Raw genomic sequence first — 12,400 nt, 5'->3', positions numbered from 1 at the left:
CTCATTGTGGGATGTATTAGCAGGAATATTGTAAGCAAGACACAAGTAATTCTTCCGCTCTACTCTGCACTGATTAGGCCTCGACTGGAGTATTGTGTCCAGTTCTGGGCGCCACATTTCAAGAAAGATGTAGACAAATTGGAGAAAGTCCAGAGAAGAGCAACAAAAATGATTAAAGGTCTAGAAAACATGACCTATGAGGGAAGATTGAAAAAATTGGATTTGTTTAGTCCAGAGAAGAGAAGACTGAGAGGGGACATAAGTTTTCAAGTACATAAAAGTTTGTTACCATGAGGAGGGAGAAAAATTGTTGTTCTTAACCGCTGAGGTTAGGACAAGAAGCAATGGGCTTAAATTGCAACAAGGGCGGTTTAGGTTGGACATTAAGAAAAACTCCCTGACTGTCAGGGTAGTTAAGCACTGGAATAAATTGTGTAGGGAGGTTGTGGAAGCTCCATCATTGGTGATTTTTAAGAGAAGGTTGGACAAACACCTGTCAGGGGTGGTCTAGATAATACATAGTCCATCCTTGCATGCAGGGGACTGGACTAAGTGACCTCTCAAGGTACCTTCCAGTTCTATGATTCTATGATAATTACAATCCTTTATTTGGTAAAGGGCAAAGACCATATGGCATGGAAAACCTTTTCTCTGTGTGGTTGCTCATTGTCAAGAGAGAAAGCAAAGTCTTAAAACTGCTACCTTAATCCTTCCTTCTTTGTAGTCAAACATAATGTTTAGAGTAGTAGCAGCCAATAAACAAGCATTACAATCTATATACAGTATAGGTAATTGATGAATGTAACTAATTTGCCATTTTGATTCACACAGATATCTCCATTAAAATACTTAATCCAGACATATGAATTAAAACATTTCTATTCCTATTTCTACACATAATTTGAGAATCAATGCCAAGTTCACCTTTGTGGTAAAGCTTGCCACCACTCAGCCCAGTTCAGCAACACATGAGTAATTTCACTGTAGTACCTTTCAGAATTGAGGCCTAATTCTTTAGTGGTTTAGGTTGCAGTGGTTTAAAGAGTCCAATCCTGCTCCCACTGAAGTCAATGTGAGTTTTATTGATTTGAATAGGAGCAAGACTGGGCCTTGTACACCCAAAAATAGGCCCTGATCCTACAGGTCAGTGCTGTACGTGAAGAAAAGCCTTAGATGCTTTTGAAAATGTTACCCATAGTCTGTCATGTTTTCAAACCTTTAATCCAGAGAAAACGTGGCCCCATCCTGCTGTCCGTAGTCAGGCAAAATTCCTATTAACTTCAAATGGAATTTTGTGTTTGTAAGATTGAAGAGCGGGCCTTAAATTTATAGCAGTATGGTATAACTAAGTTCTACTTTGGTCATTGGGTGAAAGAAATTTTACAGGGAAGGGAAAACTTTTTGAGAGAAGAGTTCTGAATATTTGATGTATGATTTAAAGTATCTTGCCATCTGCCTATGTGTTACATAATTATCAGAATGACACATTCTTTGACAGGTTAACAAGACTTGTGGATGGGGGAAGCAGTAGATGTGATACATCTCAAATTCAGTAAGGTTTTTGATACTGTCTCACAGGACCGTCTCATAAACAAACTAGGGCAGTATAACATAGATGAACCTACTATGAGGTGGGTGGACAACTGATCACAAAACCGTACTTGAGTAGTTCCTCAATGGGTTCATATTAAGGCTAGAAGGGCATATCGAGTGGGGGGCATCTCAGGGATCTGTCTTGATTCCAGTTCTATTCAATATCTTCCAAAATTATTTGGATAAGGGCATCGAGAGTACATTTACAAAGTTTTCACACAACACCAAGCTGGAAGGGATTGCAAATATTTTGGAGGACAGGATTAGAATTCAAAATGGATCTTGACAAACTGGAGAAATGGTCTGAAATAGGGTGAAATTCTGTAAGGACAAATTCAATTGGGACACATGCAAAGTACTGCACGTATGAAGGAAGAATCAGTTTGCACAAGTACAAAATGGGAAATGACTGCTTAGGAAGGAGGACTGCAGAAAAGGATATGGGAGCTATAGTGGATCACAAACTAAATATGAATCATCAGCATATACTGTTATAAAAACTTATCATTCTGGAATGTATTATCAGTAGTGTTATAAGCAAGATGCAAGAATTCTTTCACACTACTCAGCACTGACAAGGCTTCAGCTAGAGCATTGTGTCCCATTCTGGGCACCACATTTTGGGAAAGATGTGGAGAAAGCCCAGAGGAGAGCAACAAAAATGATTGAAGGTCTAGAAAACATGACCTATGAGGAAAAATTGAAAAAATTGGGCTTGTTTAGTCTGGAGAAGAGACAACTGAGGGGGGACATAAGTCTTCAAGTACGTAAAAGGCTGTTATAAACAGGAAGGTGATAAGTTGTTCTCCTTAACCACTGATGGCAGGACAAGAAGTAATGAGCTTAAATTGCAGCAAGGGAGATTTAGGTTAGATATTAGGAAAAATTTCCTAACTGTAAGGGTAATTAAGCACTGGAATGAGCTACCTGGGGAGGTTGTGGAATATCCATCACTGGAGGGTTTTTTAACAGGTTAGACAAAACACCTCTCGCGGTGGTCTGAGTAATACTTTGCACTACCTCAGTGCAGAACACTGAATTAGATGACTTTATCGAGGTCCCTTCCAGTCCTACATTTCTATGATTCTGTGATTCACTGTACTACTGCTTTAAACAAAATCTAATTGACAAACTTTCCTCCACTCTAGCGGGAAAAGAGGCAAACAAAACTTTTAAGGGTGGTTAGGTTTACATGTACTATTACAGTAGAAAAACTATCCTAAAGTTTGCTGATCCACATGCCTTATACTGTAGTTCTCTCCAACATAATTACAGTCTCTTCTCTGCAAAGATTTAATAACAAAGTGATATGGTGGCAAAGTCTATTACTATATTTTCACTTTTTTTTACAGAGTACTGTAAAGTACACTTACTAGTAGACCCTAAAGTATTACCTTATTTAAAATTAAACTACAATTGTCAAAATAAATGAATAAGGTACATTTTGTGAGTCTTCCTTTGTTTTGCTAATGCACAAAATTCTGTGATTGTCAATAGATGGTAGTTGAGTGTTCACAGAAAAAACAGATACAGAACCAGTTTCTAGCTTAATTTACAGGAATATAAATCTGGAGTAATACCATAGACTTCAGGGTAATTATTCCAGATTTTATATCCATTGTCCCTCTCTCAAACCCCTTACTCTCTAATTGAGATCCATTATGAAAGATTTACATCTTTCATACAGTTAGTTCTTTGTGTCTGATTTGGAGTCTGAAGGGCATGACTGTAAAAGCAGTTATCATTTTTTCCCTGAATGTCAGATTTTCTTTTATTTTTAGGTCAAGATGTTGTTTTCAAGTGCCTTGGAGAGAATATTCTTCAGAATGCCTTTGAGGGCTACAACGCATGTATCTTTGCCTATGGACAAACTGGTAAGTCGTTGCAGAGTGTAAAAAGTGCTGTTGATGAGAAACGTGTTGTGACAGAAATAATTGTTCTTTGGCTAGCTTTGTGACATTGCTAGGGTTTTTCCAAATATAGCAATGTAGATAAGATGTGGGGTTTTTTCTGTTTGTTTTTAATACTTGTTAGGGGGGCTGAGGTGAGAAGGCATTTTCAAATAACATTGCTAATTTCTGGTGCCCTGCTACCCTGCTTTCCCACACTGTAGATAAGTGTCTCCTGAATATTCTGTGATCATGACCGTCCTTGGGTTTGTTGCATCTTTAATATTCTGTAATGGAAGATCCCTGACTTGGCATTTAGGTAGTCATTGCTCATCATTTTTTAATTTGATAAACAAAGATGGCTTGGGTTGTTTAATTGGCTTACTTGCACTGTGTAGGTATGAAACTCAGGTAGGCATTAAATTGATGTACATGATAAGGCTGATAAGTGCTTTCAATCAATTTAAATAGCTTGGCGTTTCCTTTTCAGCTTGATTTAATAAGTAGGCTGCCCTTTTTACGCTGTCCTTTAATTGGTGTCTTGGTTCCTTTACATACAGAAAATTGTGTTTAAAGATAATTGTGAAAAGTTCCAAACCATTCTTTGCCCTTTACTTCCCCCTTATTCCCATCACCCCAAAAAATCTGTTGTAAAAGCACTAACACTAGTTTCAAATGCACAGGGTCTGGAAAATCTTACACAATGATGGGTACAGCCGACAAGCCTGGATTAATCCCAAGACTCTGCAGTGGTCTCTTTGAAAGAGCACAGAAAGAGGAAAACGAAGAGCAGAGTTTCAAAGTGGAAGTGTCCTACATGGAGATTTACAATGAGAAAGTTAGAGATCTCCTTGACCCCAAAGGGTAAGCAGTACACACACACAGGATGCTTGACCACGAACAATACATCATCATCTTGTTTCTATGAGCGAAGGCTGTCTCCCTACCTTGCCCTAATGGACTCCCTATTAGGCATCCTATCAGGGTTCAAGACTTATCCCTGTTATGGGATAGTGTTGTCTTCCTGACTGCCCTCTCCACCCTGCACAAATAGCTGCTTTATTATTATTTAAAGGCCCAATATGTGCCAAACACTTAGTCTCATGCTCAAATTGATTTTCATGAAGTGAGGAACAGGGAAATGCCAGCACTGTATGTATAGACAAGTGGGTTTTTTCTCTAGTGCACTATAACACTAAACCATTCCTGCTTTGAAAGGTAGCTATGGGGTCTTGTCATCTTGTGTAGTGCTTTGAATGGTAAGTTGATAAAAATTTGTGGTTTCACTAAAAACCTTATTGTACTTGGATGGCTGCCCCTTTGTAAGTACAAATCTTTTTTTTTTTTTTTTTAAACAGAAGCCGTCAGTCATTAAAAGTTAGAGAGCACAACGTCTTTGGTCCTTATGTAGATGGACTTTCTAAACTGGCTGTCGCCAGCTACAAGGTAAGGGACAATTTTAGGGACGGAATAGGTCTTGAAACTGGTAATTCTTATAGTCGCTGCTCAAGTGGTTGTTTATGGTAGTGAGATTATTTTTATATTATGTTTCGGTAATTAAGGGATTAAGAGAGGATGTGCTTAAAGAAATCCTTTATGAAAGTCTTAAACATGTGAGTACCACTCTTACCACCTAAGATTGAAGAAGGGGAAAGAAAAAAAAAAAAAGGAAAATGGAAGATTTACAAGGCTGGTTTAATAGTTCTTCCTTGCTGCAACCTTAACTCATAGTCGTAGTAACCCAGGCTATACAAACAGTTTGGACATGTAACAGATTCACAAGGAAGGTTGGTGCATTGCCTTCACTGGAGAAAGTAAAGACCAGATACCCAGCTATGTGCTTTGAGGCTTGGTTAGGTCATTTCATCTCTCTGTGGCTCCATTTCCTCAAATGGGAACAAAGGATTAACTAGTTAGTATTTGTAAAGCACTTAAAATCCTTGGATGGAATGTACTAAATAAATGAAGAGTATTATTAATGATCATGTAGCAACCCTATGTTCAACCTAAGTAATTCAGATTCTAAGGATTGTGCAGCACAGTGTCTGCGTGAAGCTATTTGATATGCTGTCAGAAGAGCTAGTAATTATAAGATGGAATTCCAAAACTCTTATGCCTCTAAGCAGACACACTTGCAATACAGAGGTTGGTTCATGAGTCCTGTTATGAGCACCCTGTTATTTCTTGCAGTCCTTGCTACTAGTTTCTATAAATAAAATTATTTCACGTACATTTTCCGTACACACTACACAGCAGTCTTGCAAAATTCCACACACTCAGCGCAGGAAAACATTGTGTTTTTGTTTTGCTTTTTCCTTCCCCAGGATCATCCTGCTAAAGGTTGGGTGAATAAATTTTGTGACTGGGGCAGTAAGTGACCATTTTGCAAAATTGATGTACAGTATGCAGCTCCTATGCCTCAGGGTCTCTCTGAAGCCACTGATGAATTATGGCATTCTAGGACCTCCCAAGCTTTTGTCCAGGAGACAAACCTCATAGCCTGTTCTGTTGATTGTTTTGCTTTTATAAAATTTGAGGTTCTAGGCATGAATTAAAATGCATGTTAATGAAAAGCTCTAACTACTGAGTGAGCTAAAGTGCTGCAGTATCTCACAAATGAAATGCCATTCTACTTTGTTCATTGCAGTAAATTAATGTTTTGTTCAGGCAGCCAACCAATAAAAAGGAATATGGTATCCCTCACCATGAAATCCAAATAAAGTTAACGGATAACGTACATATAGTTATGTTGTTTAAATTGAATTAGGCTCAGTGATTGTTTACTGCTTACTCTTTAACTTAAAATAGCACAATATTGTGCTATTTTATCTTTAGAGACTTAAAAAAAATCAAACCCAGGGAGAAACTTGTGTCTATTTTACGTTTAACAAAATTTTATTTTTACTATCTGTTGAAGTAGTTTAGTGAAAGCAATGTTTGTGCAGATAGTGCCTAGTACATATTATTAAAGGCCTTACGATTTTATTTAGGACATAGAGTCTTTGATGTCAGAGGGTAACAAATCTCGAACAGTGGCTGCAACCAACATGAATGAAGAGAGCAGTCGGTCACATGCAGTCTTCAAGATCATCCTCACGCACACACTGTATGATGTACAATCAGGGGTAAGTAATAGCAGGAGTTTTGCAGGTAGAGATTTTAACCTCTGATGTCTAATCCAAGCTACAGATTCTAATCATGGCTTTTGTAATATGTTTCAATAGACTGCTGTGCTTGTGTACGTATGTAATGAAGCTAGGTTTTTTTAGATGTTTTGATGGACATGTAAGACTGAAATCTGGCTTTTGAAATGCAGTGATATAATGATGCAAGCCCAAAGCTGCAGTAGATTTAATGAGGATTCCTCAATCCTAATATCTGAAGCAATAAAGCATGTATTTTAAAATAAGAGTTTGTAATATAGATTTGGGGGCTAGATGGAAAGTAAAATGTCTGCAAAACTGACTCATTATCCTCCAGATCCCTCCTTAAAGCACCCCTTTGGTATGATGCCTATAAAAAGCTTGACAGTGGTCAGCTGCTGATGCGCTGAAACCAGCGTCTATCGACTGACCAATATTGTCTGTTTTCTTGTACTCCCCTGTTGGTCAGTCTGTATCCATCTGTTGCCTCTTTTCTTATATTTAAATTGTAATCTCTTCAGGGCACAGACTGTTGTTTTGTGCTGTATTTGTACAGCACCTAGCACAGTGGGGTCCTGTTCAATGACTGGGGCTCCTAAGCACTACAGTAATACTAGTGTAATAATAGCGTCTGGGGGGTGGGAAACTGAAGTATTGGAAGAGTGTTTGAATATAAAATTGGCTTTGTTCTTTACGAGCAAATATTTGATGGAATATTTTGTGGTGGTACACTTCAGAATGAAAAAACCTTTGTGCACGTATGAAGATTTCAGGTTGTAACTTTTTCATGGACTATTTCCAAATATCAGAGGGGTAGCCGTGTTAGTCTGGATCTGTAAAAGCGGCAAAGAGTCCTGTGGCACCTTATAGACTAACAGACGTATTGGAGCATAAGATTTTGTGGGTGAATACCCACTTCATCAGATGCATGTAGTAGAAATTTCCAGAGGCAGGTATAAATATGCAAGCATACATTTCCAAATATATGTTTGCTGAAAATGTTATAAAGATTTCACTTTCTCAGTCAGGAGTACTTTCTTTCCTTTAATTTTGTTTTACCTTTTATTGATGAGAAACATATTTACTTTTCCTTAACCTCTGCAACCTAGCGGTGATGGCGTAACAAACTTAACTTGAAAATACAAAAATCTGAGAGGTTTCAGAGTAGCAGCTGTGTTAGTCTGTATTTGCAAAAAGAAAAGGAGTACTTGTGGCACCTTAGAGACTAACCAATTTATATGAGCATAAGCTTTCGTGAGCTACAGCTCACTTCATCGGAGAACTTCTGAAGACAAACTTAAACCAGTTTGGTTAATCTTATTAAGCTAAATTGGTCTTTTTCCTGTTAGCTATGTGCTGAGCCTGTGGCCCTTCTAAAGGCAAAGCTAACCTAACTGGTCAGGTAACCAGTCTTAAGCTTCACAACTCCTTTTGTCTCATCAGTTCCCAGCAGTCAGTAAAATAATCAGATGTAGGAATATAGAGCATACTGATCAAATTTTCAGGTAACACAAAGCTGGAGGTGAGGGGGTTGCAAACACTTCAGATGATGGAGCAAAAGTTCAAAGGGATCTTGATAAATTGGAGAACTGGGCTATAGACAACAATATGAAATTCAACGAAGACAAATGTAAGGTGCTACACTTAAGTAAGAAAAAACAAATGCACAAATACAGAATGAGGGATAACTAGCCTGGCAGCTGCACTGCTGAGAAGTATCTGGGAGTTGTGATGGATCAGAACTTCAACATGAGTCAACATGCTGCAAAAATAAATAAATAAATGCAATTTTGGGTTGCATTAACAGGCATAGCATGCAAGTCACAGGAGGTGATATGATAGTACTGCTGAGTAGACCTCAGCTGTACTACTGTGCCCAATTTTGATCATCGTTGTATAGAAAGGATGTAGAGAAACTGGATAGGATCCAGAGGTGGACAACAAAGACGGAATGCAAGCTATATGAGCAAAGGCTGAAGGAACTGGGTAGGCTTAGTTTGGCAAAGAGGAGATTAAGGCAGGACATGATAGCGATCTTCAAATACCTAAAAAGCTGCCATAAAAAAGATGGAGAAAAGTTGTTCTCTCTTCCCCAGAGGGCAGGACAAGAGGCAGTGGCTTCAAACTTCAGCCTAGCAGATTTAGATTAAAGCTCAGGAAAAACTTCCTAACTATAAGAACAGTAGGACAATGGAACAAACTGCCTGGTGAAGTTGTGGAAGTGCCTTCATTGGAGATTTTCAAGAAGAGGCTGGATAGCCATCTGTCGTGGTTGGTTTAGACACAAGAAGTCCTGCATCTTGGCAGGGGGTTAGACTAGATGACCCTTTTGGTCCCTTCTGATCCTGTGGTTCTATGATTCTATGAAAAGTGAACAATGTAATGCCAGCTGAGCATCCAGCATCATTGATCAAATTCTCCCCTCACTTTGAGCAGAGTGTGGAAAAAAAATTATACTGAATGTAGAATTGACATAAAGCATTTAGCTTAAATGAGTTTTATTCTTTGATTTCACACACCTCCAATTTGCGCTCCCCCTCCCCGAATGTGGGAGTGGGAGGGGTCTGGGAGTGATGGATACAAGGCAGGAAATAGGTATTTTCCGCTTGTGCTCTGTTTGCAGCCCCCATGGCTGAACGAGGAAGAACCAAAAAAAACCAAAACAAAACAAAAAAAAAAACTACTAATCACATTCTGTAGTTTTTTGTTCATTAAGCTATTTTGGGTTTTAAATAAGGGTTTTGTCCCTCTCAGCTCCACTGTTTTTGTCCGATTTCCTCAATGAAATTTGAATTCTGGGCACATTTTATCAGTTTGTTGTGGAAATATGTCACAGATTCAGTGTTATGACGCCACTGCTGTATCTAATATGGGTTCTGAAATGTGTGTGTTCACGTCACTTGCATAATTTAGTAAGATTTTGTCTGTCTTATATTTGCTGAATATTGAATGCCTAAAAGTGGTATTCATCTGAAAAGATGATAGATACAGTAGTTTTACCCACAAAGTGCTCTCCGACTCCTGTTCTCCATTTCTTTATTTTTGTCTCCTTGCATCCCTAATCTTTTTTCTTATCGTCTAACCATTTTCTCTTTCTTTAACTCCCCCTCACCCACCATGCTATATTTCTCTTTCAGTTCTCCCTCCCCCCGCAGCCTCCAGATCACTCTCTTTGCTACGTCAACACTCCCTATAATGCTGTACTTTTCGTGGTTCTCTAGTTTTTCTGTTGCTACACTGCATTTCTGGTTTCTTTGATGCTTCTGGTTAGGCTTGGCCCAAGATAGTTGTTTTGCTTTCCTCTTTCCCTTCTTGTCCTCCAGTGACCACCCTGCTGACTATGCAGCTATATGAATTTCTGGAACACGGGCTTCTGGCCTGGCTTTTTTTCTGCTGTCTTTGGGTTCTGAAATTAGATGGTCCAACATGCTGTGCTATGAGATGGAAGTGCAGTATGCTTTGAGACAAAGTAACATTTTCAAAAGTACCTATATCCCAGTGAAAAAAATCAGTCCCATTGATTTTTTTTTTTTTTTTTTTTTTTTTGAGACATAGGTACTTTTGAAAATTTAATTGTACTCCTAGCACTTACATACTACAGTGATGGGAGCTACGGAAAAGCTTAAGATACTTATTAATTTAAGGGAAGTCCAAATCCCAAGTTGAATGTTTGAAAAATTGATTTTTGGTCCAGCTGTAACTTGCAAGAGTGATAAGAATTTATGATAAAACTTCTATTGGGTTAAAGTCTACAATATGATGAGGGTTGAAAGTTTTTTAATCCTTTTCTTTAAGGAGAAGGTCTTTGGAAGGGATGTGGGAAACCTTCCCTGTCATCTTAGTATTTTTGTAAATATCTGCCCTTCATAAAATGTGGAATTATAACATACTTCCTGCTTTGCTCATTCTTATTTTCAGAATGATGCAGTCTGAGCACAGGGCTGGGAATCAGTGTCAAAACGGAGGGACTGTTTATGCCACAGGCAGTACTGCAGCACAGCTGTGGCACTGTAGCTACTTTGCTGTAGTGTATGGGTTATTTATGTCGCTGTAGTAAATCCACCCCCTTAAGAGGCAGTAGCTTGGTTGATGGAAAAAATCATTTGTCAACCTAGAGGTGTCTGTAGCAGGACTTCGGTCAGCCTATATATGTCTCTCAAGAGTATGAATTTTTCATACCTCTGAGTGCGATAGCTAAGTCATCCTAAGTTTTAAGTGTACAGCAGGCCTGAGATTGGCATTCAGGAGTCCCTGACTCCCACTGTGGCTTTGGACAAACAACTGATCCCTATTTTCAAAATGAGAAAACTAAGTTAGAGATGTTGCCCCTGATTAGATTGAGCGTCCTGATCTGTGGCTCCTGGTCCACTGCCTCCCTCCATTGGTTCCCTCCTCCCACTCTTCTTGCTTTATACCTGTCTGATACTGGCTGTGTTCCTCCCTTCCAGTACTTAGGTGTCTAGCTACAGATCTTGGAGTGCTTGCTGCATCCCACATTACCACTTTTGAGGCAGAAACTAAAGTAACAGAAGGATTATTTTTGATTCAAAGTGCTATGTTTAAATGTTCAGTTCTTGTTATAATATTTATTTTAAAATGTGTTTGATAAAAGGTCCGAAGTAAGGAATACAACCTGCATTCTTATTTGAAAACGTGGCAAACTGTGAAACTTAACTGGAAATTTTAGTGAGTAAAATCTTTTAACAGTAACTTTTCTCTTGTCCGTTCCTCAGACATCGGGTGAGAAAGTGGGCAAACTGAGTCTGGTGGACCTAGCAGGCAGCGAAAGGGCAACTAAGACTGGTGCTGCAGGTGACAGGCTGAAGGAAGGAAGCAACATTAACAAGTAAGGCTTTCAGTGATTTTTCTGACTGCTATTTTGTTAAAATAGGCAATAAAGGAAAGCTACACCAAACTTCTAATGCACTGTTTAATTAATAAGATTTCTTCAAGGTACTTGTAACCAATTCAGGCTTTTCTGAGGTTGTTTTGTATTTGAATGTTATTTCTATAGAAATTCTTAAGTGATCTGTGCACATTTTAAGAATTTAAGATGTGTTTTATGTTGGCTTATGCTCCCTGCAACAGTTATGTATGTAATTTGTGTTGCAAGGACACGATTATAAAGGCTGAAAACTTTTTATCTTGTGAGTTTCTCACATAGAAAATTGATACATTGCTAAGCAATGTAGCTTGTGTTGGAAGAAAATATTAGTGGAAATGCCACTGGCTAATGTTTTTGTCATAGCTGCTTTTTGGAAAAGCAGGGTCTTGCCTTACATCTGACACTCCTGCACTTGCAGTTATCTTCATGAATAGAGACTAATAATTATGACAAATTGATGTGTACAAAAAGGGGACTAGATGGAGACCACCAAACTAAATTTCATTTGTCTGAAGTGGTGTTGGATGGGCAAGGGCTGTTACTGCTTTAGGTATTTGTTACACTGAAGCTGTAGGCACCAATTAGATCAATATTAATTCTGTGAAACTGAGATAAAGTTACACTACTTAAATGACAATGATTGGACGGCTTTTGTTCTTTTCTGAGTGATTGCACATGCATTCCACTCTTGGTGTGTGCGTGCCATGAGCACAATTGTCATAAATTTTCCCCTCAGCAGTACCCATCAGACCAGCTCAAGTGCCCTCTGCTGCTGCACACCACCACATGCAGGTATAAAAGGCAAAGCCACTCCTGGCTCCCCTCAGTTCCTTCTTGCAACCCACGACAGTTGTTAGAATCTGGTCTTGCTTTAGCAAGTTCTCTGTGTG

At 38.7% G+C, this 12,400-nt stretch overlaps 1 protein-coding gene across 1 annotated transcript in view; it reads left to right on the top strand.

Moving 5' to 3' along the window:
• The window catches only part of KIF13B (kinesin family member 13B), a 208,266-nt gene that overhangs the window by 75,644 nt on the left and 120,222 nt on the right, over positions 1 to 12,400 (top strand). The window contains exons 5-9 of the mRNA XM_074947418.1: positions 3,375 to 3,467; positions 4,166 to 4,346; positions 4,841 to 4,928; positions 6,473 to 6,607; positions 11,359 to 11,471. Of these exons, the coding sequence (XP_074803519.1) occupies positions 3,375 to 3,467; positions 4,166 to 4,346; positions 4,841 to 4,928; positions 6,473 to 6,607; positions 11,359 to 11,471 (610 nt within the window). The remainder of the gene's footprint in view (positions 1 to 3,374; positions 3,468 to 4,165; positions 4,347 to 4,840; positions 4,929 to 6,472; positions 6,608 to 11,358; positions 11,472 to 12,400) is intronic.

This window comes from Natator depressus, chromosome 3, assembly GCF_965152275.1.
Source record: "Natator depressus isolate rNatDep1 chromosome 3, rNatDep2.hap1, whole genome shotgun sequence".
In the NCBI taxonomy this organism is placed as follows: domain Eukaryota; kingdom Metazoa; phylum Chordata; order Testudines; family Cheloniidae; genus Natator; species Natator depressus.
Note: the sequence above shows the minus strand (reverse complement) of the source record. Positions and strands in the feature narration are given on the sequence as shown.